At 38.1% G+C, this 27375-nt stretch overlaps 2 protein-coding genes across 2 annotated transcripts; both read right to left on the bottom strand.

Moving 5' to 3' along the window:
• Positions 1-1472: 1472 nt before the first annotated feature.
• serpina10b (serpin peptidase inhibitor, clade A (alpha-1 antiproteinase, antitrypsin), member 10b) lies at positions 1473-13562 on the bottom strand. Its single transcript, XM_052145714.1, has 6 exons — positions 13493-13562; positions 12912-12955; positions 11962-12576; positions 3446-3719; positions 2971-3118; positions 1473-2899 (listed from the first exon to the last, which is right to left on the bottom strand). The coding sequence occupies exons 3-6, from the start codon at positions 12551-12553 to the stop codon at positions 2708-2710; spliced, it is 1206 nt and encodes a 401-aa protein (XP_052001674.1). The 5' UTR covers positions 12554-12576; positions 12912-12955; positions 13493-13562; the 3' UTR covers positions 1473-2707.
• Positions 13563-15608: 2046 nt separating this feature from the next.
• Positions 15609-26013, bottom strand: atxn3 (ataxin 3). Its single transcript, XM_052145721.1, has 11 exons — positions 25963-26013; positions 24747-24911; positions 24627-24671; positions 23438-23523; positions 23292-23358; positions 23125-23212; positions 22920-23040; positions 19217-19380; positions 19038-19146; positions 18900-18937; positions 15609-16496 (listed from the first exon to the last, which is right to left on the bottom strand). Exons 1-11 carry the CDS (start codon positions 25984-25986, stop codon positions 16459-16461), a joined length of 945 nt encoding a protein of 314 aa, XP_052001681.1. The 5' UTR covers positions 25987-26013; the 3' UTR covers positions 15609-16458.
• Positions 26014-27375: the final 1362 nt, after the last annotated feature.

Here is a 27375-nt window from a genome sequence, read left to right as displayed (position 1 = left end):
CCAGAGGGGAGTGATTCAAAGAGATTGTGGCCAGGGTGGGAGAGATCAGCCACAATCTTTCCAGCACGCTTCAGGGTCCTGGAGCGGCGGCAGATTGCAGCCAATCACCTTCTCTGCAGACCGGATGACACGCTGCAGTCTGCCCTGTCCTTGGCAGTAGTAGCAGCGTACCAGATATTGATGGAGGAAGTGAGGATGGACTCGATGATGGCTGTGTAGAAGTGCACCATCATTGACTTTGGCAGGTTGAATTTCTTCAGCTGCCGAAGGAAGTACATCCTCTGTTGTGCTTTCTTGATGAGGGCCCTGATGTTCAGCTCCCACTTGAGGTCCTGGGAGATGATAGTTCCCAGGAAGAGGAAAGACTCCACAGTGTCAATTGTGGAGTCGCAGAGGGTGATGGGGGCAGGTGCAGGTGAGGCTGAGTTCTTCCTGATGTCCACAACCAGCTCCAATGTCTTTAGAGCGTTGAGCTCAAGGTTGTTTTGGTTGCACCAGGTCACCATGTGGTCAACCTCCCACCTGTAGGCGGACTCGTCACCATCAGAGATGAGTCCGATGAGGGAGGTGTCGTCCGCAAACTTCAGAAGCTTGACGGACTGGTGACTAGAGGTGCAACTGTTAGTGTACAGGGAGAAGAGCAGAGGAGAAAGGCATCCAGTGCTAATGGTCTGTGAGTCAGAGATGTGTTTACCCAGCCTCACATGCTGCTTCCTGTCAGACAGGAAGTCAGTGATCCACCTGCAGGTGGAGTCAGGCACACTTAGCTGGGAGAGCTTCTCCTGGAGCAGAGCCGGGATGATGGTGTTAGCAACTAATTTCCTCTCTGATGACTGCATAATCGATCCGTCTCTCAACTTCCCCGATTCTTGTAAGCCACTCAGAGAATTTTGTTTCCATTGCAGTAATCGATCAATGTATTATTTGGATTTGGATAAAAGTGTTGGCCAAATGCAGAAATGTAAATGCAAATGTATTACAGCAAGGTCCTCCAAGTCAGCAACAACTTTCGTTAGCATCACAGAAATGCTCAACAGTTCATGCTGAATTTCTCCCGCCGCACCATCCAAACCGTGTCCCAGGTCTGCGGCCCTGTCATGGGTATCAGTTTGAACATGTAAGTGTCTTTTAATATCTCCAGAGCCAGAGGGTTTTTAATTCTTTGCCATGTTGACTTCAAAGAACAGATATGTAGCACGGTGTATCGAATTCCACCGGTTCATGACATACAAATAATTAAAAACTAGAAAATTGCCCAGTTTACACGTCAAACTCTGTCACCGGTGATCAGTGCTGCATAGCCTCTTCACTACACTAAAATCTGAAATTATGAAGACCTTTGAGCACCTAGTCAAATTCAATCCAAATAAAAAATACAATTATAAAAACACTTACTGAAAGATTATATCAGCACTTTATGACAACAATCAACAAAAATGACACTGTGTTCTTCCACATGTGTACTCGTAACAGAGATTAAAGACTCCGATGATTTTTATTTCAAAAGTGTTTCATTATGTTTTATGTCTTATTTATCACTTAATGTCATTTTGCTGCTATTTTAGTTTGACACACTGAAGCAAATGTTATAGTATATTATTTCATTTTTTAGTCCATAAGCTAGTACGTGAATAAAGGTGCTTTTCGCAATGCAAGCTTGATTTTGTGCATTGGTGCGATCCACAATGTGTCAAGATCACAATTCATAATGCAACAGAGTGAAACAGTCTGGTTTCAGAAGTTAAAGCCCCATTCCTTTTCTCCATATGTGAATTGATTATTAACAATAACTTATAAACCTTGAAAGACAGACGTACCGTGAGCTCTGATGTTGATACTTGATGTTATATGCTTCTGTTGAAGACATCAGTCCATGTTATTTCAACTACATTTTTTAAAAATCGTGTTGTATATCGGAATTCCTGTTGAAGAACTACACTACCCATAATCCTGAAGAGAAAGATCCACCAATCAGAGAATCACATCTAAAGAGCTCCGCCCACTCCCATGATGCACTGTGAATGACGCTCACAAAACTGCTGATATATTTGCATATTTTGTGATATACATTAAATCTATTGTTTTTATTTTTCTAATCAAGTTTAAATCATTAGTTTTATATATTTCGCAATGCTTCATGGGATTGTAGTTCATTCATCTTTGTGTTTTTGTCTGATTGTCAAATGAAAGTTTGTGATGTTGGGATTGGGATGCTGGTTGGTTTGGTTCATGGTGCACAACTCTTTAATAAAGGATTCTATGAAATCACTATGGAAATAAATAAATGGGAAAATCCTTCCGGAACAAGTATTTGTATAGAATTGGTGGGTGTTGCACTCTATACAAATACATTTTGTTTTCTCAGCGTTGCCAAAGGGGGCACCAGAGCAGACATAAGCGTCAACTATCTTCTTCTATGGTCAGTTTTCTGTTTCGGATCATCTACTTTCATGGTGGAGCAACAGTTTGAAGAGAATCTTGCTAAGAATGTTATAGCTGTTTATAGCACCAATCTTTCTAACTGTTGTCAAATTGGTACTGAGGTTTAATATTAACACAGAAATGCAAAACCACATGTAACTCTGGTGAACAGACCCGTGTGCTTGAGGTGTGTTAGACAAAAAGTCACATCTACATCTGCGTACATGCATAAAGTATGTTTTAATGAGGTTCATTTGAAAAGATCCTCCAATCAATGTAGTTTGTGTCAGTTCTGTGTGGGGTCGATCACTCTGCCCATAAACATCAGACTGTGAGTGGCTTCATGATACAGGAAGAAGAAGAATGGTCGGTCCACGATGAATGTTGCTGGAAGAGAATAAGCTGTAATTCCCATCGATGTCGCCGCAGCCGCAGTCGTGCCTTTCTCATCCACCTCAATAACAGCTTTATGCAGCACCTGCACAACAACAAACACATCAGCTGCGTTGATTATATCCATATAGTACAAGAGCATGAGTGTGTACTCACCTGTGAGACCTTCAGCCCCGCGTCTTTACTCAAACCCGTGAGATCTGCTGAATCTTCAAAAACACTCTTGATGCCCAAATGAGGCAAAATGTCATGCAAAACATAAGACTGCTCCATCTTGAACTTGGGCAGATGAACCTCCAGTTTGCTGCGTGTGTTAGTGAGAAAGAGAGTTCACGTGAATCAATAAAGTTAGAGATACTTGTACACATAATTCACACTTAGAAATGTCCTTGAATGCAATTGCATTAGATCAAATGTGATCTGTGGGTCTCAAATCCTGCTGGATCTTTTCTCAGAAATAACATGTCTTTTCTGAGTGATTTCTGAGACTCGATGACTTTGAAGAAACTGTACTGTGTTGTGCTGATTTTTAGTAGATGCATGAAATTCACTCACCTATCAAACTTCTTTTTGTCAAATATTTTGCTTGGAAAGTGTGTGTGTTGTGCATAGACATTCTGATCTGACTCACATTTTTCTCATGTTTTTGATCCATTTGAAGAATCGTTGTGCATTGATTTCATCATCTATGATGGTATAATCCACATTTTCATCAGGCAGTAGTATCAACATGGCGACTCCATCACGATACGACAGCCGCAGCACTCGTGCTCTGATCTCGCTGTCTTCAGTCGTGTAGAATTTATCCTCCTTCAACATCTTCGCAACCTGAACAATGTTGTACTTGTCTATAAAAAAGCGACTTGTTTTTGTGTTGTTTGGGTCAAAGGGATGTTCCCAGCCACCTAAAAACATAACAAACACTATTTGCTCTGATTTACAGCATTTTGTATGTGTCAGTGTGAGACCAGAATTAGTTTTCAGATTTGTATACGTTTTGTCAATTAATGTCAGTTATCCTTTTTTATCTACCCACATGTCTTTCCAAACCCATGTGCAGTTATTTCTTCCATGAAACAAAAGAATAGAAATATTGAAGAATCATCATGTAGCTCATACAGAGTCCAGAGCTGTCACAAAGACACTTATTTCATGAATAACTTTCAGGGACTTTATGTGCCGCTCACCTCTCTAGTAATTTGGCTCATAGACTTAATAATGATATTAATTGACTAAATGGGGCCCAGGTCAGGAAGCAGACAAACTGGTTAATCCGAACGTCTGCTAGCTGCCATGAGACGTCACACAGGTCACATAAACTACAACACATAGAGACTGTATCACCTAGATATCTCATAGAGACTGTGTCTGTTCCCCGAACTACCAAACACAATACCCTCACTAAATCATTTAGAAAAAATTTGATTAAGGTCAAACTTGAACAAAACAAACAAATTAAAAATAAACATCATATAAAAATAGGGCTACTAAACATTAGATCTCTTGCTACCAAAGCACTAATTGTCAATGAAATGATTACAGATCACAGATTGGATGCGCTCTGTTTGACTGAAACCTGGCTTAAACTGGATGAATATATTAGTTTAAATGAATCTACTCCCCCAGGTTATTGTTATAAACATGAACCTCGTCTGAAGGGTCGAGGAGGAGGTGTTGCTACAATTTACAGTGAAGTTTTTGGTGTTACTCAGAGGACAGGATATAAATGTAAGTCTTTTGAACTAATAATGCTTAATGTGACACCGTCAAATACAAATATAAATAAAAATCTCTGTCGTCCTTTACCCTTGCTACAGTGTATAGATCACCCGGGCCTTATTCAGATTTCCTTAGTGAATTTGCAAATTTTTTATCAGATCTTGTAGTTACTGTAGATAGAGCCTTAATTGTTGGTGACTTCAACATTCACATAGATAATGAAAACGATACATTGGGATTAGCATTTATCGATATTCTCAACTCTCTTGGAGTCAGACAAAATGTAACAGGACCAACTCATCACCATAATCATACACTAGATTTAATTCTTTCATATGGAGTTGATGTTGATAATATAGAAATTCTGCAGCAGAGCGATGACATCTCGGATCATTACCTCGTCTCTTGCATGCTGCAATCAGCTAATGTTACTCAATCTACACCACGCTATCGTTCAGGTAGACCACTAAAGATGACTTCACTAATACTCTTCCAGATCTATCTCATATACTCAATAAACCCCAAAGCCCAGAAGAACTTGATGAAATAACAAAAAATTTAAATGCAGTCTTCTCTAGCACCCTTGATGTTGTCGCCCCACTTCGATTAAAGAAAATTAAAGAAATAAGCCCTGCACCATGGTACAATGATCACACTCATGCTCTCAAGAGAGCAGCTCGGAAAATGGAGTGCATGTGGAAAAATACAAAATTAGAAGTATTTCAGGGTGCATGGAAGGATAGTGTCTGTAGCTACAAACACGCACTCAAAGCTGCCAGGTCAGCATATTTTAGTAAACTCATAGAAAATAACACAACAATCCTAGATGTTTATTCAGTACTGTGGCTAAATTGGTAAGGAATAAAGCCTCAACCGAACCAGATATTACGTCACAGCTCAAGAGTAATGACTTCATGAATTTCTTTACTGATAAAATTGAAATAATCAGAAATAAAATTGGAATTATGCAATCATCCGTCATAGCACCTCAGAAAACAGTGTCGAATAATTTCCCTCATGTGCAACTTCAATCCTTCGCTATCATAGGTCATGAAGAGCTAACAAAACTTATCGAAACATCAAAAGCCACAACTTGTTTGTTAGATCCTATACCAACTAAGCTCTTAAAAGAGGTATCTCCTGTAATATCAGAACCTCTTCTTAATATCATTAACTCCTCGCTATGCTTAGGACATGTCCCAAGAAACTTTAAAATGGCAATTATCAAACCGCTAATTAAGAAGCCACAACTTGATCCTGGAGAACTGGCTAATTATAGACCGATTTCAAATCTCCCGTTTATGTCAAAAATACTAGAAAAGGTAGTATCCTCCCAAATATGTTCATTTCTACAGAGAAATAGTATATATGAAGAATTTCAATCAGGATTTAGGCCTCATCACAGTACAGAGACTGCACTTATCAGAGTTACAAATGACTTACTCTTATCATCTGATCGCGGCTGCATTTCTCTTCTAGTGCTTTTAGATCTTAGTGCTGCATTCGACACGATAGATCACAACATTCTCTTGAATAGGCTGGAGAATTATGTTGGAATTTGTGGAGTGGCATTAGCATGGTTTAGGTCATATTTAGCAGACTGCTACCACTTTGTCTATGTAAATGAGGAATTGTCAAACCAAATAAAAGTAAAGTATGGAGTGCCACAGGGATCAGTTTTAGGGCCTCTGCTTTTCTCCATGTATATGCTTCCCCTGGGAGATATTATCAGGAATCGTGGAATACGTTTCCACTGCTATGCTGACGATACACAACTTTATATTTCTTCAAAACCTGATGAGATTTCACAATTCTCAAAATTAGCAGAGTGTATCAATGAAATAAAAGATTGGATGGCCAGAAATGTCCTTCTACTCAATTCTGACAAAACAGAGGTTGTAATTATTGGACCAAAAAAACTCTAAAAATAAGCCACTAAAATATAATTTGACTCTAGGTGGATGTACTGTTACATCATCTTCAACAGCAAAGAACTTAGGTGTTATATTTGATACCAATCTGTCCTTTGAAAATCAAATTACAAATGTTTGTAGAACAGCATTCTTCCACCTAAGAAATATTGCTAAATTAAGGCATATGCTGTCGGTTGCTGATGCCGAAAAACTAATTCATGCGTTCATGACCTCAAGACTAGATTATTGTAATGCATTACTGGGAGGATGTCCAGCAAGATCAATAAATTAACTTCAATTGGTTCAAAATGCAACAGCCAGAGTGCTGACGAGAACCAAGAAATATGATCATATTAGCCCCATTTTATCATTGTTACATTGGCTACCTGTTAAATTCCGTACTGATTTTAAAATTCTGTTAACTACGTACAAAGCTTTGAATGGTCTAGCTCCGCAGTACTTAAGTGATCTTCTAACACGCTATATTCCATCACGTTCATTAAGATCGCAAAATTCTGGCCTATTAATAGATCCTAGAATATCAAAATCCACTAAAGGAGGAAGATCCTTTTCATATTTGGCTCCTAAACTATGGAATAGTCTCCCAAACACTGTTCGAGATGCAGACACACTCTCTCAGTTTAAGTCTAGACTAAAGACTCATCTATTTAGCCAGGCATACACCTAATTTATCCCACAATTAGGCTGCTTTAGTTGGGTCTGCCGGAACCAGAAACCAGAAACATTGATCATGATTTATAACTCTGCAATAAATTGAATGGCATCTACGCTTACATCTTTTTATTTGTTTCCCTGTCTCAACCTCGGGACTCCAATCCTGAGGTCACCAGAACCGGCTGGATCCAGCACCATTCCTGCTTCATATTGGACTCCACTGCTACATGTCACAGAATGATGATGACTAAATGCAGCCGGTGCCAGCCAAACATCACTTCAATCTATTATGACGGACTTCAAAGGATGAAATTATGCCAACTCCAACCTGCATCACCTCTGTCTATTGATGGACTACAATCCTGAAATGAAATGCTTAGACTAACAATTGCCAACAAAAGCCTTCATCAGCCAATTATCAAGGACAATTGCATCAATGTGAACTTCTGCAATTAATCAAGATGGACTTCAAAGACTTTGGTCATTAATCTTACAGTTCAAACACAATCTATGTTTAATCACTGACCCTTATCACTTAGTTTAATAATTTTAAACCATGATTTTAACTATACACAAGTAATATTTACATTATATTCATGATGTTAGCCCGAGGGGAACTGGCCCCCACAGTAAGTCTGGTTTCTCCCAAGGTTATTTTTCTCCATTAATCTACATCTTATGGAGTTTTGTGTTCCTTGCCACAGTCGCCTACAGCTTGCTCACTGGGGTTATTAATACAATTATCATTTAATTATTTATAAACACTATTAAAATTCGTATTTTATCTAAATTACACAATGATGATTAATCGACTTTATAGACATTACAGTTCTTATCGTCTGTTAATGCTGATATTCTGTAAAGCTGCTTTGAAACGATGCGTGTTGTGAAAGGCGCTATACAAATAAAATTGACTTGACTTAATAAAAACTAAAATTATTTTGATAGCTGAAATGAAAATAAAAACTGAACTGAAACTAGAAAACGCTGAGAAAATGAAAACTAAACTAAAACAAAGTGTGACCACTTGTGAAAACGAAACAAAACTGAAATGACAAATTAGTAAAATATTCATAAAAACTGAAGCAAAATTCCAAAACTAAAATAAGCCTTGATAATGTGCTATCCAATTATTCTACTTCTGAAGTGCAAGACATACTCCAGAAGGAAGTACATTTATCAGATGGGTAATTAGATATAGAATTATTGAGTTGATTTCACAAAATTGGAAAAGTCAACGTACTGTAGCAACAGTGTTTTCTTGAATATTTCTTACAGTATAGGATTTAATGCCAAATACAACACATACAGTTTGATGGATGATGCGAGCAATAAAATGGTCTACTTTGAGTTGGTGCAAGTAAGCGTGCATGGGGATAATATAACAATGTTATGGGAATGCATAATTGAAATGCTCTTTTCACAATTAAAATAGTAGTTCATAACATAATAGTTTATTCTACATATTGTAGCATGTTAGTGAAGAGGAAGTTGGTATAACCCAATGGATAGAATGCTAATTTGTTATTGAGCCAGTCCCAGGACAAGCGCTTCAGAAATGTGAAACGTGATTGAGCTTTGTTTGTAATAATAATAATAAAATAATCAACTTCTCAAAGCACTTTACATAGAAAGGAAAAATACAAATATTAAAATACAGAGCTGCATTGTAATATATTGTTTTGTTTTACAGGATACAGAAGCATCAAGCTCTGTTGCCATGGAGCCCATAGGTTTCAAGAGAGGTCTAAATAGGATAAATATCCTTTGATGATTTGTGTCGACGACTGGTCTGCGACGATAAGTCATGGATCTCACGATGAAAGGTCTGGTTGTGTGCGCACTCCTGCGACAGGCTGAAATAAGTCCCAGACGCTATGACTGTTTTCAAACTGAGGTCCAGACGAGTGAAAATGAGCCACAGTCTTGACTTCCCTTCATTCGCTCAAAAGTCAGATGCGCTCCGCTATGAAGATTAAATGACCTCAGCAAATACAGATCTCTATGCTGAATGCAAATAATCAGTGTTTAGTCTGTGAATAAAACAACATGCCTGTTGCATTCTATTCATTCATTAGCGTTACTGACTCTCTATCTGTGGATATTTCTGATATTTGAACCCTCTATACTGCGCATTAATTATCTGTTTCAATGAATGTTTTTAATACAAGTGTTAGAATAAATAATGTTATGAATATTAAAACTGGTTGCATAAAGTACTTTGTAATGGCACAATATATCTCTATGCCTGATGTTTTCATCTGTTTGTGTTATTATAATGTGATGGTTGAGACGCAGTAATTTGACACAATAAATATAGATTCAATTGTGTGTTAAACTTTACAATAAGGTTCCATTCGTTAATATGCATTAATGTATTATTAGGAATCATGATCAAACAATTAATGGTATATATATATTTTATACAGTATTTATGAATCTTTGTCAATATTAGTTAATAAAATAGAAAATGTTCATTGTTAGTTCATAGTGCATTAACTAATGTTAACATATATAACTTTAGATTTTTTAAATCTATATGTTGAAATTAACATGAACTAAGATTAATAAATGCTGTAAATGTTTAGTTCATTATTAATTCATGTTAACAAATAACTTATTGTAAAGTGTTATCAATTGTGTTATTGTATCATTACTTTTATTTATGAATATTGTGGTATGAAATTACAGATTATATGAATAAAAACAAATGAATCCTCAACTGTAGGGGTTTTTTCACAGTAATGCTTTACTCATATCAGCTTTGACTAGGGGAAAATATCTGAATTTACAAAAATCAGTCCTGTGTTTAGTGTTCTCAGTGATGATTCATCGCCCTGCGTATGGCACTAAAACCTCAACTCAGTAACGGAGCAACTGTCCCACGTCGCCGACTTCGTGTGATAGTTTGTTCTCTTGTGTTGCTGTATTTCTCACTTGTAAATCACTGTTCAATCACTGGATGTAAATACTTTGCACACAGAGGAAGCCTTACACAACGGTATAGCAGTGCTCAGCCATTCTGCAAGCTTCAGATCATCTGTATTTACACTTTTGGTGTACATTTTTTTATACTTTTTGTTGTGATAAATCACTTTATTTTAGAAAGAATAGTAGTTTGCAACAACTCTTGACACTCTCCTGTTAGCTGGATACGATATCTGAAGATTGTCCCCCCCCTGAGATTTCAACAGAAATACGTAGGCTATGTTCCGTGCATAGAGTCCATTGGCATAGTGATCAACCCTGTTCCACTGTGAAGATACATGCAGGTTATAAAACCTGGCAAAGGTGTTAGAGGAAGCCCAACCTGCAGCCAGACATATGACTTCTAGAGACATGGCCTTTGCCCATGCCCATGTGGAGGCCATAGTCCTGGTGAAATTAGTCTTAACAGCCACGGGACACTTTATGCCTTGAAAATTATCAAGTGAGTGCAAAGGCATCAATGAACCAGTGAGACATTTTTGGATTGGAGACAGCCAAACCATGAGAACAGCCACCAAAGCAGACAAACCGTTGTTTGAACACCCTGAATTGACTTGTTCGGTCTATGTACAGGTGTAGAGCATGTGCAGTCTCTAAGCCTCATCAGACTCAATAGGAGGAGGAGAGAACGCTTTATGGGTAACAACTTGAGCCCTAAAGCCCTGTTCACACCACTGGTGACATCGCAAAACAATGTGACACAATCCCATTTATTTTCAATGAGAGCACAGTGACTTCCAGCAACACGAGCTGCCACGGCCATTGGTGCTGTGGCAAGCGACAAGACAAGTTGAGAACATTTTGCAAGCGACTACCAATAAGAGTAAAGACAGTGGAGCTCCCGTTACCCAACTGCTGTGAGTGAAGATACACTGGAGACAGACGCAGGTGAGACAGAGAAGTTTTCTTTGAGCGAATTCACTGTTCTATATCAATTGTCTGTAACCACATACATGAAAATGGGCTAATAAAATGATGTGTGAAATACCGTGGCGGCATTCTGAGTTTGATTCATATACTGATAAAACGCTCATCTTGTTTAATGATATGGTGCATTCACATTTACATTTATGCATTTTGCAGACGCTTTTATCCAAAGCGACTTACAGTGCAATTATTACAGGGACAATCCCCCCGGAGCAACCTGGAATTAAGTGTCTTGCTCATGGACACAATGGTGTTGGCTGGGTTAGAACCTGTGACCTTCTGATTACCAGTTCATTGCTTTAGCCACTACGCCACCACCACTCCATTAAGCACTGGTGCAGATGGAACTGAATCCTGGTGAAATTAGAATGATATCTTAGTTTTATCGGCAGTATCATCTGTAATCAGCATTTCAAAAGCTACTATGGCCAGTTGTGCAATGTACCATTAACATTAGAGCAACAGAAGTAGGAACGCCCACTAGCGACACAGATCGCAGAGTCTAGCGGCAATGCGGTGTGAATGGGGCATCAAGGTTTTTGCCAGCACCTTGGGCACATTTCCTCATAAAAGAGGAAAATTCTGATGGTGGGTGCTGGGAACTGGTTCATTTGCCTGCAATGATGCAAGCATAGGGCAGAGCGCCAAGTGCCACCAGTCAGTCTAATTGGCATGATGGTATAGGGTTTCAAAGTCACGGCCCCTAGGAGGAGCTCCCACAGCGTCAAAGTGACCAACTTGGTGTTCACTGAGGTCTCTAACTTTTTTTCCCCCTTAACTGAAATAATGTCTTTAAACATTCATTCGGATTTAGGCAATATTGAGGTGAAAAAATGTCATTTACTTTCTCAGCCCTTTTGACAGCCCTACTATGAACTGTTGTTGTCTGGAAAAGATCAGTTTTTTCTGACGCTGTTCGACTCACCCTGATAGAAGATGGTGTTGATCAGCATCATCTGTGTCAGCGGCTTGATACTCTTCACCATCTCGTTCACTTTATGACCTGTTTTTTTGCTCACGTATTCATTGATGAACTGCCGGCTGGTCTCAGTCTTCCCAAAATCCACATTATTGACCTCAGCGCCAAAGAACTTCTTGATCTGATCACTGAAAAGAGTCTCGACCTGAAACTGCTCATCTATAAAGAGCGCCGTGCTCTGCTCCATCTGCAGCGTCCTATCGAGAGACAGATTCTTCTGCAGCTGCTCAAAGAGTCGCGGAATCACTTGAACATCTCGAGAATCGTCCAGAGATTCAAGATTCAGTCCCTTCACGATCTGAGCGCGGGTCGAGCCCTGAGCAGCCAATAAGAGTGTGGCGAAAGACGTGGAGATGCTGAGCGGCGACAAGAACACGTTCCTGTCGTGATAACTGGATATCTTGCGATAGAGATTCATGGCAAAGTCGATATTTTTGAAGGCCAGATCGGTGACGTTAGGAGTTTTGACTTCTTGAGTTTTGAAGGTGCTCAGAAAACCCGATGAATAAATGATGATGAAAAGTGCTCGGAACTCCATTTTAGGAATGAAATGTGTTTCACCTGGAAAACAAAATAAAGCTAAACTAACGTAACTGCTGATAGTGAGTATGAATTGTTAATGCTTGGGATAAAAATGATTTCAGTTGAAACTTTGCTTCACATTGACATTGCTCAAAATAATAAAAAATATAAATGAACAAGTGTTACTGTTAACCCTACATGACTGATGGCTTTATTTAAAACATCAGATTTAGATCAGTCTCAAACTCTCTTTACTGAAGAAATCTATTACAAAATACTAAAACCACAAAATATTCTGGAAAACCCACAAACACATCAAATAAACATCTGATAACAGTAAATATGCAGTAAAAGTAACTCTCGCCTTTACTCACACACTCAGTGACGATGGAGATTCTTCTGCTGACCGTTTGTGTCTCTGTTTGGAGAGACAAAGTTCAAGTTCTTTGCAGATTATTTATTAACAATCAAATCATTTCCACACAAGCACATCAACCGTTCATTCTGTTTATCTGGGTTTCAGTTTTCAAGACTTTTTTGTCAATTAATAATCAGGAGTGTAAAGTTCTTGAGTAACTGTCCTTCAACACTTTACTTAAATATTATTATATTTCTCAATTATATTTAATAGGGAAAAAACATACTTCTTTCATTTTTTTTTCATCCATTTAATACTTTGCGCATTTTCAACCTGTCCCTCTCCCTGTCTGTAGTCCCCACATGCTTCAAAACATCAACCATTGTGCCTGTACCAAAGCAAGCCAAAATCACTTGCTTAAATGACTGGCGCCCTGTTGCTCTGACACCCATCATCAGCAAATGCTTCGAGAGGTTAATCAGAGATCACATCTGCTCTGTTCTGCCCACCTCTTTGGACCCATTGCAGTTTGCCTACCGCAACAACCGCTCCACTGATGATGCCATTGCATCTACACTACACACTGCTCTCTCTCACCTGGAAAATATGTGAGAATGCTGTTTGTAGACTACAGCTCCACATTCAACACCATAGTGCCCTCCAAGCTTGATGAGAAACTCCGGGCTCTGGGCTTAAACAGCTCACTGTGCAGCTGGATCCTGGACTTCCTGTCAGGCAGACATCAGGTGGTTAGAATGGGCAGCAACATCTCCTCATCACTGACCCTCAACACTGGAGCCCCGCAGGGCTGTGTTCTCAGCCCACTCCTGTATTCTCTGTACACACATGACTGTGTGGCAACACATAGCTCCAATACCATCAAATCAAATCAAATCACTTTTATTGCAATCAATATCGCCATTAAGTTTGCTGGCGATACGACGGTGGTAGGTCTGATCACTGACAATGATGAAAGAGTCTACAGAGAGGAGGTGCACACTCTGACACGCTGGTGTCAGGAGCACAACCTCTCCCTCAACGTCAGTAAGACAAAGGAGCTTGTTGTGGACTTCAGGAAGAAAGACAGAGAACACAGCCCCATCACCATTAATGGAGCACCGGTGGAGAGAGTCAGCAGCTTCAAGTTCCTCGGTGTCCACATCACTGAGGAACTCACATGGTCCATCCACACTGAGGCCGTTGTGAAGAAGGCTCACCAGCGCCTCTTCTTCCTGAGACGGCAGAGGAAGTTTGGAATGAACCAGCACATCCTCATACGGTTCTACACCAGTGCTGTAGAGAGCATCCTGACTGGCTGCATCACCGCCTGGTACGGCAATAGCACCGCCCACAACCGCAAAGGGAGGTGTGAACTGACAGCTGAATATCAACACAACACTTCATATTTATTTACACTGATTACATGATGGTGGGGGTTGGGGGTATTTATTACTGCTATGATGCTCAGAACTGCACCCAAGACTTTCACCCACTGTTGCACTCGTGTATATAGTTGAGTGACAATAAATTGATTTGATTTGAAATGAGTTTTTGGAGGGCTCTCAGGGTTGGGCATGGAGAGAGTAGTATAGTTTTAATTAAGTATGATTATTATATATATATATATATATATATATATATATATATATATATATATATATATATATATATTATTACTTTGTATTGTTTGTGTGTTTGTTTGCTTTTTTCCTCTGTGACCACGGGGATGCTAGTTGGGGGTCCGTTGGGGATTTGGAGGGGAGGGTGGTTGTGGGGTTTAAATGTTTATTTTATATATATATATTTACAATTATATTTTTTATTTTCTTTATTATTGTAAGAATTAATAAAAAAAATTTAATTACTGTGGCAGCGGGGGCGTGGTCGAGTATTCGCCCTGAGAGAGAACGCTTACTGCTTGTTTCTCTCTCTCCGGACGAATGCCTTGACCACGCCCCCGCTGCCACAATTACAAAACACATTTTTTGACCTTAATTAAACCAGTTCATTTAGATGTTACCACATTAAGCATATTTTTTTATATATTTTTTTTTTCAGTGTACCGTAGTGAGATTGTATTTTTGAAGCATCACATGTATCCTGGAGCAGAACACCATGATGATGTTATCATTTAATAACATGATAAATCTGATATTATGGTTTCACCACAGTATTCTTACAAGGGATATTACAGTCATGAAAATATAAATAAGATTATATGAATATGAAAAGAAAGTGTTGTGGGTGATGAGGTCCGAGCAGAGGTGAGACAAGATAACCAAACGTACCATGTGTTACAATAGTAATAATATGGTACTGGATGATTATCATATTTATATACCTTGTTTACTATGTCAAAAGGATGCCATTACTATGAATTAATTCATAATTAATGAAATTACAAGAGTAGTAATAAAGGAAACAATTAAATAAATGAAAGAATATTTATATCATAAAGGAAAAACACTGTCAAACAAATGATCTACGTGTAAGTAGTACTCATTTAAATATTTAAGTTATCCTTCTGCCACTGATTTCATTTATCTGTAGTTTTACACCGCTGAAATGAACCATTCTGCAAATTTCTCAGACATTCATGTATTTGTGGAAACATGAACATATATTCAACAGTGATATTAACTGTGCGACTTGATGAATAGTGAAAAAAAAAATCATCTTTGTGCGTCTGACAAGAATAAACATCCACTGGAGGGAAAAACAAACATGTTTATTTAAGAAATATCAATAACTGTGAAAGGAGATGTTGAATAATTGATGTATGGAAGAATAAATCACTCTAGAATCTAATGAGTTGAAAAAGCTGCTGCTGATCTGCCAGCAAACACAAATCAATGAAAATATACATAAACAATCACAACAGTGAACGAGTGCATGACACATGAACAAATATAGAAAATACATGTCTGAAAGTGCACTTGACATTCATATATATCTATATAATCATATACTCATTTCATTGACTTCTCATGTGCTCATCAGTTTCATTGAGATCATTATTCACACTCATCATTTACTGGATTTAAGTGCAGTTTTATGTTGTAAACTATCTGTGAGCCCTTATTTTCATGCTGCTCCTCCTGAACACAGACACACAACGAAACAAAAGAGTTTTGAGGGCAGATAAAACTGTACATGTTCTCTGTTTATTCCTTTGAATGTGGCCAGTGTTCAACTTTACATCATTGGTCGATCAGAGAGTGAAGCTGATTTGAAACAACATCAGATCCACATAAAGGAATGCTGGTTAAGACGGTTAATTCACTACAGTCCACAGAGAAGATGAGAGAACATCAAATATAAAACCCCTCAACAGTCCCAAACTAAGTGACGTCGGCTGTAGAACTTCCTCCTCGTGAGAATCACTTCCTGTGTGTCGTTCCATTGCACGTCATGAGGGAATGAGAGATTACTGAAGAACACTGTAGGAGAGATATGAGAAGTGTTTGGAATGTATAGCTCACCCCCTGACAGAGGTCACGTGAGGTCAACTAAAGTCCATCAGACTCGGAGAGAGTTTCAACAGGTTCAATCACGTGACATCATCACTGGTCAGGTTTGGTCTCGCTGTCCTTCAATCCACCTGAGAACAACAGAACAACTTAAATATGACCTATAGTCAAACCAGCATTTTAAGTCCACTAGAGAGTGCAACGAATAAATATAAACCAACCAGCAGCGCATTACATTGTTTATTGCAGAAAACACCTGACTGTTAACAAAAGTGCATAACATTATAAAATCGAAAGAATACAAAAGTTCAACAAGAAAAGACACGCTTCAATACACAGTTCTATGTAAATTTGAGGTTTACATGTGCAGATATAATGCAGCTACAGCACTTCTTATGTGTGCAGTCGAGTGTTTCCTGCACCGCTATTCAGCAATGTGTGTGTGTTTCGAGAACACTCGTAGTGATGCATACAAGCACCTGAAAGGTCAAATACATTACAAAATTCTGCCAAAAGGCCAATCTAGGACAGAGAGTCATATAAACAGAGAGGGATGTCGTATGAACGTAAATAGCGGAGAAAAAAGCAGATTTGTATTAAAACGTTGGAGTTGTAAATATAAATGTATAAATATAAACTAATAGATCTGCTGCCATCTAGTGTTTCTTTATAATCAAACAACCAGAACGAAAAAACACTCACTGCTCTTGACTGAGTAACTTTAGTCACTTTAAGCAGTATTAATGTGTTATAAACATACAGTGAAGACCAGTAATAGATTTCATTTACATGACATTTTAAAATGACAAATCAGTGTTTTAGTCTGAATGAAATCAAACTGTTAAAGTGCATGTAAATGTACTACAGAGGTACTCAAGATTCAAAACACTGCCACAGTGTTTTTCATTCATTATAGTTGTACAGTGGATATAAAAAGTCTACACACCCCTGTTAAAATGGCAGGTTCTTGTGATGTAAAAGAATGAGACAAAGATAAATCATAAATACAATTTTCCACCTTTAATGTGAACTATAACGTGAACAATTCAATTGAAAAACAAACTGAAATATTTGAGGAAAAAACTAAAAAACTCACAATAACCTGGTTGTATAAGTGTGCACACCCTTACACTAATACTTTGTTGAAGCACCTTTTGATTTTATTACAGCACTCAGTCTTTTTGGGTAGGAGTCTAACAGAGACTGGCCCAACAGAGACAACTGGACGTCCCTCCAAAATTGATGAAAAGACTAGAAGAAAACTGGTCTGGGAGGCTTCCATGAGGCCTACAGCAACATTAAAGGAACTGCAGGAATTTCTGGCAAGTACTGGCTGTGTGCTACATGTGACAACAGTCTCCCGTATTCTTCATATGAATGGGCTATGGGGTAGGATGGCAAGACGGAAGCCTTTTCTTACAAAGCCAAACATCCAAGCCCGGCTGAAGTTTGCAAAAACAAACATCAAGTCTCCCAAAAGCACGTGGGAAAATGTGTTATGGTCTGATGAAACCAAGGTTGAACATTTTGTTCATAATTCCAAAAGGTATGTTTGGCGCAAAAACAACACTGCACATCACCCAAAGAACACCATACCCACAGTGAAGCATGGTGGTGGCAGCATCATGCTTTGGGGCTGTTTATCTTCAGCTGGAACTGGGGTGGAGGGAATTATGAACAGTTCCAAATACCAGGCAATTCTGGCACAAAACCTTCAGGCATCCGTTAGAAACCTGAAGATGAAGAGGAAGTTCACCTTTCAGCACAACAATGACCCAAAGCACACATCCAAATCCACAAAAGCATGGCTTCACCAGAAGAAGATTAACGTTTTGGAATGGCCCAGACCTGAATCCAATTGAACATCTGTGGGGTGATCTGAAGAGGGCTGTACACAGGAGATGTCCTCGCAATCTGACAGATTTGGAGCGCTTTTGCAAAGAAGAGTGGGCAAATATTGCCACGTCAAGATGTGCCATGCTAATAGACTACTACCCAAAAAGACTGACTGCTGTAATAAAATCAAATGGTGCTTCAACAAAGTATTAGTTTAAGGGTGTGCACACTTATGCAACCAGGTTATTGTGAGTTTTTTTTTTTTTTTTGCCTCAAAGATTTCAGTTTGTTTTCCATTTAATTGTTCACATTAAAGTTCACATTAAAAGTGGAAAAAGTTCTGACATGATTTATCTTTGTCTCATTCTTTTACATCACAAAAACCTGGCATTTTAACAGGGGTGTGTAGACTTTTTATATCCACTGTATTTTCTTAATTTATCTCAATTTGAGTCTAAGAGACGACAGACACACTGAATGTTTGATTCCCTCAACAAACAAACAAACAGAATCACTCACTTACAGCTGCTTGATTTCATCACAAAACAACATATGTGAAGCTGGAAAGGTCCCACATTTAAATAAGTTGTTTCAGGTGCACATCCGGTCCGCAGGCAGCAGGGTTCATTTTATTGTCTAATGTTAATGAAATCTCCCAGAATGCAGCTGTTGGTGTGATGAAGAGAATGAGTTCTTACCAGCGCTGTGACTGTCAGCCGAATGAGAGAGCTGTTGCCTGTGTTCAGAACACACATTACACAATACAGCAGGACTGAATCAATAATAACAACACAGCAGTGCTTTATCAATTCAAGCATGTTTAATGCAACGCTCACCTGTCAAAGTACGCCTGTCTCCTGCGCCGCAGCTCCTCTGCATTCAGTGTGTCGATGCTTGACGTGTCATGTGACGAGCCCGCTGTCTCGCTGATGGGACTGGCACTGCCTACAGACATGAAATATTAGACAAAATCCTAAAATAAAATGATGTTTGGGGTCATCAGTGTGTCTCTCACCCTGCATGCTGAGTTGAATGGCTCTGCGCAGATCTGCTTCTTCATCTTCCACCTCCATGTGCTGTCTACTGAGCGCCAGAGCCTTCCTCAACTCCTCCTCGTCCTCCTCCAGCACCCCTTCATCTGTAGTGTGTGTAGTGTCTGACACCTGCTGCACAGACACCCTGACCAACAGCACACTAACTCAATCTATGACTCAATCTGATGATGTCACACAAACTCATCTAGTGTTAGAATGAACTATAACTTCAGTGCATTTAACATGAATCAATTCTGAACCTCTGGCTCCAGTATATCAAATGTCTTTCATCTGATCTTTATTATGATATAATTCAATGTTTTGTCGTGTTTGCTTGTTAAAGAGCACAAATATCTATTTCAAACCAATCAGAACTGGCATCATGTATCCACAGATTGTCCTGGTGTGCACAACGTTTTCACTCCATGAATTACAATTATTTTGACGTTTTGTTTCAAGCAATCAGACGAATGCTTCTTTGACTTTTTTTATTTGTGTCCACCAGATGGTGTTGTCTCTTCCTGGGTGGAGTTTAGGAGCAGGTGTTCTGAATGACCTAAGATGAGAGCTGGAGTGGGCAGCCCAGTGCGTTGGCCTCCTCTCACCAGCACATGGATCTGCTTTTTGTGTTCTCTTTGGATTTATTATGTTATTTGTTTTTTTATAATTAATAAACATTTATATGTTATGTTAAACTGTATCCACGTTTGGCCTCCCCTTCATGGTACTCTGCCTTGAGCCGGATGATTTGTAAAAGTATATAATCAAAAACAGAAACTTATTCACGCTGATTCCATCCCAAACACTTCTAAAGTTAATAGTGAAAACTAGGCATGTCATAAAATATCGATATATTGATTACTAGTGATGCACCGAAATGAAAATTCTGGGCCGAAACCGAAAACTCAGGATACACTTGGCTGAACACAACTTTTTTAATACCTATTTTAAAATACTTTTTTTTTAAGATATATAATTGTATTAATGTTATACTTTTTTATTAATTTCATGAATTTAATGAATCTGAATTGAAAAACTACAAATCAATAAAATGATCACACTTTTATTGAAAGTAAAACTGTAAAACGCACCAAAATTGGACAGAAATAATATTATAACAATATTAAATATATTATTCTTTATTCAGTTCTTTAAAATTCATATTTAACAGTTTTTTTAACCAATTATCCAATAAATGTAACGTTCTAACTATAATGATATGCAAAATAGCAGACAAGTAATGAACTTAGCAGCTCTAGGCTAGCATCTTTAAATACAAAAAGTTTAAATATGAAACACAATCATTTTAATAACAACAGGCAGAACACAGAATGGCAGAGGGCCTCTATTCTGTTTATGTGTATGTATTTCCACTTTAATATAAAATGATTGTGCAAAACGGTTTCTCTTCAAGAACAAAAGTTGCTCAGCTTTCTGGCCGGAGAGACGGTTCCTCTTCTCATCAAGAACATGAGATGCTGCACTGAATAGTCTCTCTGTGCTGGTGCTTGGGCAGATAAATACCTGCGTGCAATCCGCGCAAGTATTGGAAAGCGATATTTATTCATGCGCCAGTAGTCAAGAGGATTGTCGCGTTCGAAATATGAGCGTGAAGCGATCGTCTGTTTTCCGCAACTGCTTTTGGGTCCTTTAAGAACGTATAACGTGTGAGAACCCGGTGGACTTTCTGGTGCCCTCCTAGGGTAAGATGGCATCCTCCTAGGGAGTTGGTGCCCTACGCAGACTGCGTAGTATGCGTATAGGGAGCGGGGGTACTACTTTGAAGAATTTCCACACCGCTGACATCGGCCTTTGCTTGGTAGCGCCGTGATTATGATTAGATCGATCGAGAGTGAAACCTGAGCACTGAGGCCGGGGAGGCATATATATCGACTCATATTTTCAGCCTTTTTTCTCTTTCGGCCAAAACAAAAAATGCCATTCTCGGCCGAAAACTTTTGGGGGCCCGAAATTTCGGTGCATCCCTATTGATTACTGATCAGCACATTACATATTTTAAGCATCGATATATTAACATTAGTCGACATTTAAATTAGAAGCTTAATTTGTGTGCTTTCCAATTCACTCATCTGGCCTCTGTTTAAAAGGCTGGTGTAATAGCGTTGGGAGACCACTAGCGAGTGATATCCCATTTACTGGAGCAGGTCGCACCGCACAGGTATCACAACATAGGACGGGTATTTTTGAGCTCCTTGAACACACGAAAGTTACAAAGGTTTTGTACGTCTTCAAGAATGAAATTGACGTGGATATGTTTGCAGGTTAAGGCGGATTCACACATACTCCATGAGCGAGGAGGTCGCGTTTGGGCTTTCACATTGGCATATGAAATTTGACAACAATAGTATCATAAATTGTGCTTCTTAAGCTCAAATCACACAAATAAATGCTTTTTCAAGGTGGATCAGCTAATGTGCATGCACGTTCTTGAGTTGATTGACAGGCAATGTCCATCTCTTCTAAACTGTCCCTGTATATACACAAAACAGGCAAAAAGTCCTGCAGTTTATTTATTTAGTCTTTCCTTTATTTAGTTATTTTGTGTGTTTGTTTGTATGTAGACCTTTAAATGGTAGTGTAGGTCGGTTTAAATGTGCACAAATGTGTCATTTTTTCTTCATTAAAAGTTTTTGCAACATACAGTATGTATGAAATCATGAGCACTCTTATTAAAATGAAGACTCAAGTCATATCAGTAAACTTATAAAAGCTGTTTTACTCTACATGGAGAAGGTCCGCACATGGGGGATGCCATGTTAGAATCACATGACCTGCAGAATACTACTCGCTTAATCTCAGTAACCAGCCTGTTATTTGACACTTTCACTCATTGATTAAATTAATCATGACTGATGTGAATTTCTACAATGTCATCTGAAACTGAAAACTAATTATTTTAAGTGATGTTGCATCCAATCCATTGTGTGTCAGTGTAACTCCAGGATGACACGAAAGACAAAAGTTGCATTTTTAAATATTGTTTATTTTCTTTTGTGTCTTTTCGATAATCTCTATTTTAGTTTTCTACTGCACCCAGAGCCGCTGAGTTCAGTGTGAGCCGTACAACATATATCGGCTCAACCGCGACTATCGAGAGTGAAACCTGAGCACCTGAGTAGCTCACTGCTACATGACTCTTGCGGTGTGTTTGCTCTAATCTGTTAATATGAGAGCCAAAATGAAAACTTGCCGCTCACACGCCACTCACAGTGTACGTGTGAATCAGGCATTACAGAATGAAACTGGTTTCACTGAGCAAACTGAACCATTCCAAATGATTGTGCAATTTCTCTGTATGTAGCCATGAATAGGTCTTTCATTAAAGCTGTCCAACCACGACATACTTGTACCTGAAAATACATTGTGTCGGCGATATGAAAGATGCATGTGCACAATAGATCATCCAGTGACGGCTAGAGTAAATACGTTTTGTCCTTTGATAATGAGTCAAATTGTGTTAAGAAATATGTTTGAAAAGACAGACTATTGTGCAACGAGTAGCCCTATTTATTTATATCTGAAAGAAATCCAGATATATATCGATAATCATCGGGAAAATCTTCAGATTACTGATGTGTGAAAAAGGCATCAATCCCAAGCCTAGTGAAAACATTACTAAACACGTCATGTGATGACAGTGAGTTTGATTGACAGCTCTGATACCTCTGAGTCTCGTCTTCTCCGATGAGTTTCGGCCGCTGCAACTGCTCTACACGCATGATCTGCAAAGTCTGATCTGCTTCACAGTCCGGCAAATTCCCACGAATCACAAATATAGAATATCCTACGGAGAGATTCATCATGGGTCAAATACGTCTTCACCATGTGTGTGGACACTGAATAAATGAGATTTTGTGAGATTTTGTACCTTCCTGCTGTAGTTGAGCTAAGAATAATGCCAGGTACGTATCTGATATGAGTTCTGGTCCAGTTAACAGTGAGTTCAGATTAAACCACTAGATGAACAGACAGAATGTGGCCGGTAAACTCAACAGCATCACATTAATACAGACAATAAATCATTAAAGACCATACCTGTTGACCCAGTTTACGCACTGTAAACCAATGCTCCTTATAGTTACATATAAACGCCTTCTCGTTTCTGAAACAAACAGAGGTTAAAGGTTATTAAAAGGTTTTCTGTTTCTGATGACCACTAATGCTAATGGAGTCTGACTTACATGGGATTGATTCGTAACTGCTGGTATTCTCGACTATTGAACAGAACAATCTCCAAACCCCAAACACCCAGAGCATTACTGATCACCTGCAACACACACACACACACACACACACACACACACACACACACACACACACACACACACACACACACACACACAGACACACAGATACACACACAGATACACACTCACACACACACACACACACACAGACACACACACAAACATACAGATACACACACACAAACACACAAACTTCTCGTTATGATCAGAAATGAATTAGTGGTTCTAACTAATAAACAGCCATCTACTGTTTATTTCTGTCATGACACGATTTTCAAGTAAAGCTATTGTTCTTTTTTTGCACCAGATGGCAGCAATCTGCCCACAATATATGATATATTTGATTCAACATATAGAAGTGTAGGTTTCTACTTAAGTGAAGTAAACATAAATGTGCTTATTTGTACATGCAAATGAATGGTGCAATTATGAAATGGAAATGTAGATAAAATCTAAAGAGCATAAAATTCCTCCAAAACAACTTTAGTGTTTTTACTTTATTAAAGTTAGTATTATCACATTTCTTTCATAAAATAAAATCAATTAAATTGCACGTTTATTGTTTTTCGCAAACAAGTGTGAGTCTAAAACGAACAGTACACACTTTTATTTACATAATGAATGTTTTCCTTATTTCACCCCAGATGTGCAGTGCTTTTTCAGAGCACTGAAATGAGGAATTGTGCACAGCAAGACGTGTATTTACTAAGAAAAAGAGTCACTAGAGTCAATTCTCACTTAAAAGCTGAAGTGTCGTTTCTGTACCACCAAACACGATTGCAAAAATAAACATTGTTTTGAAACAGCTTTCTGAAAACGCCCACGTCTAACCCCATTGATCAAACAGTTAGTCCCGCCCCAAATGATCGGCCGAGTCAATGTTATTGTTTCTCTTCAGACAGTGGCTCAAAACAAACTATTATTACACCGCAACAGACAGTGTTTATACTCTTCAATCTCCAATTAAACTACGAACGGCTTTCTTATAGTTGTCTTTGCATTTTAACACGGGATAGAAGAAAGTGTTTTAACACTGAAAAAGCTCTGCAGTTCTCTCCCACACACAAATAATAATGTTCTTCTCTGATGTACATGAACAGTGATATTGTAAGCAGTGACTCACTTGAATGGAGAAGAAGCCGCTGTCATCCATGTTCCCCGATGGTTGCTAAAGACAGTTCAACACAATGAGTTTCATGAGCTAAATAATGGCATGTGTGTGTTAAAGATCACAGCTGTGCACCTGCAGAAATGTCCTGTACTCCTCACTCTGAACACCTCCTTCTGCCATCCTCATGCGCTCTTCTTCGTCCAGCTGGTGAGCGATGGATGACAACTCCACCGGACTGAAGTACTCGCCCTGCAGGAGGTTATTCAGGCAGTGCTGTGCACACAGGGAGCCTTCCTGCTGTAAACACACAAACAATACACAATAAACACACACATGAATCACACAGGGTGTCTTCCTGCTGTAAACACACAAACAATACACAATAAACACACACATGAATCACACAGGGTGTCTTCCTGCTGTAAACACACAATCAACACACAATAAACACACACATGAATCACACAGGGAGTCTTCCTGATGTAAACACACAAACAATACACAATAAACACACACATGAATCACACAGGGAGTCTTCCTGCTGTAAACACACAATCAACACACAATACACAATACACACATGGCTCACACAGGGAGTCTTACTGCTGTAAACACACAATCAACACACAATAAACAATACACAACACACAGGGAGTCTTCCTGCTGTAAACACACAAACAACACACAATAAACAATACACAATAAACACACACATGGATCACACAGGGAGTCTTCCTGCTGTAAACACACAAACAACACACAATAAACAATACACAATAAACACACACATGAATCACACAGGGAGCATTCCTGCTGTAAACACACAATAAACACTCAATAAACAACACACACATGACTCAGTACCATTTCTGTTAATCACAGCTTCTGCTAAATGACTTACTACAGTTAAAAACAACAGGCATAAAAACAGACAACATGACAGAGACATTTCATTGACTATTGTTTTACTGCAGTAACACTAACAGAAACTACTCCGACAAAAGACAAGTAAATGGTATTATCTGAAGTATTTGAACATGTAAACACCATGATTCATGAATATGGTAATCGTTCAGAACTATTGTTTATCATCTAAAATGTTTATTACAGTGATCACAGTGATAGCAACAGTGGTGTTTACAAACTTCATCGGTTCATCAGCTGTGACATTAAATGCAGTAAATAAAACATGTTTTAAACCTCAAGCTGAAATATCAATGACTGTAAATCGATTAAACAGTAATGATCTCTGACGTCAGATAGCCTTAAAAATATCATTATTATCCCCGTAAAGGTAATACACAAAATATAAATATAATAAATAGAAATGAGCAAAAGCGCTTCTTACTTTCTCGTGGAAAATTGACTCCATGTTTGAAAGTGTGCGTGACGAAAAAGACAAAACCATGACCCATCAAAACATATCAAAATAAAAGTCACCGTAAGAGACACAATGTTAAATTACAAATCACCATAAAAAACACAACCAAAGTCAAAATAAAACTTACCATACAAGACACAAACATATCAAAATATAAGTCAACATACGAGACACAAAAATGTCAAAATATAAGTCACCATACAAGACACAATCATATCAAAATAAAAGTCACCATACAAGACACAAACGTATCAAAACATAAGTCACCATAAGAGACACAAACATGTCAAAATAAAACTTACCATACAAGACACAATCATATCAAAATAAAAGTCACCATACAAGACACAATGTCAAAATAAAGTCACCATACAAGACACAATGTCAAAATAAAAGTCACCATACAAGTCACAAACATATATAAAAAAATAAGTGACCATACAAGACACAAACATATCAAAACATAAGTGACCATACAAGACACAAAAATGTCAAAATAAAAGTCACCATACAAGATACAATCATATCAAAATAAAAGTCACCATATGAGACACAAACACATCAAAATAAAAGTCAACATACATGACACAAACATATAAAAATAAAAGTGACCATACAAGACACAAACTTATCAAAATAAAAGACCATACAAAACACAATTATATAAAAAAAAAATTCACAATAAAAGACACAATCATATCAAAATAAAAGTCAACATACAACACACAATGTCAAAATGTAAGTCACCATACAAGACACAAACATATCAAAATAAAAGTCACCATACACGACACAAACATATCAAAATAAAAAACACCATACAAGACACAAACAAGTCAAAATAAAACTCACCATACAAGACACAAACATATCAAAATAAAAGTCACCATAAAATATACAAACATATCAAAATAAAAGTCACCATACGAGACACAAAAATACCAAAATAAAAGTCACCATACGCGACACAAACATATCAAAATAAAAGTCACCATATAAGTCACCATATAAGACACAAACAAGTCAAAATAAAAGTCACCATTCAAGACACAATCATATCAAAATAAGTCACCATACGAGACACAAACAAGTCAAAATAAAAGTCACCATACAATACACAAACATATAAAAATAAAAGTCACCATACATGGCACAAACTTATCAAAATAAAAGTCACCATAAAAGACACAAACATATCAAAATATAAGTCACCATACAAGACACAAACAAGTCAAAATAAAAGTCACTATACGATACACACAATGTCACATTGATTGGCTGATACCTACATAGAGTAGCTTGGAACTACATATAAAACTTAATAAATAAATACAAAATATATTTATTATTATTATTATTATACTGTATTTATTGTAAATT

This window comes from Xyrauchen texanus, chromosome 16 (assembly GCF_025860055.1).
Source record: "Xyrauchen texanus isolate HMW12.3.18 chromosome 16, RBS_HiC_50CHRs, whole genome shotgun sequence".
NCBI classification, from domain to species: Eukaryota; Metazoa; Chordata; class Actinopteri; order Cypriniformes; family Catostomidae; genus Xyrauchen; species Xyrauchen texanus.
Note: the sequence above shows the minus strand (reverse complement) of the source record. Positions and strands in the feature narration are given on the sequence as shown.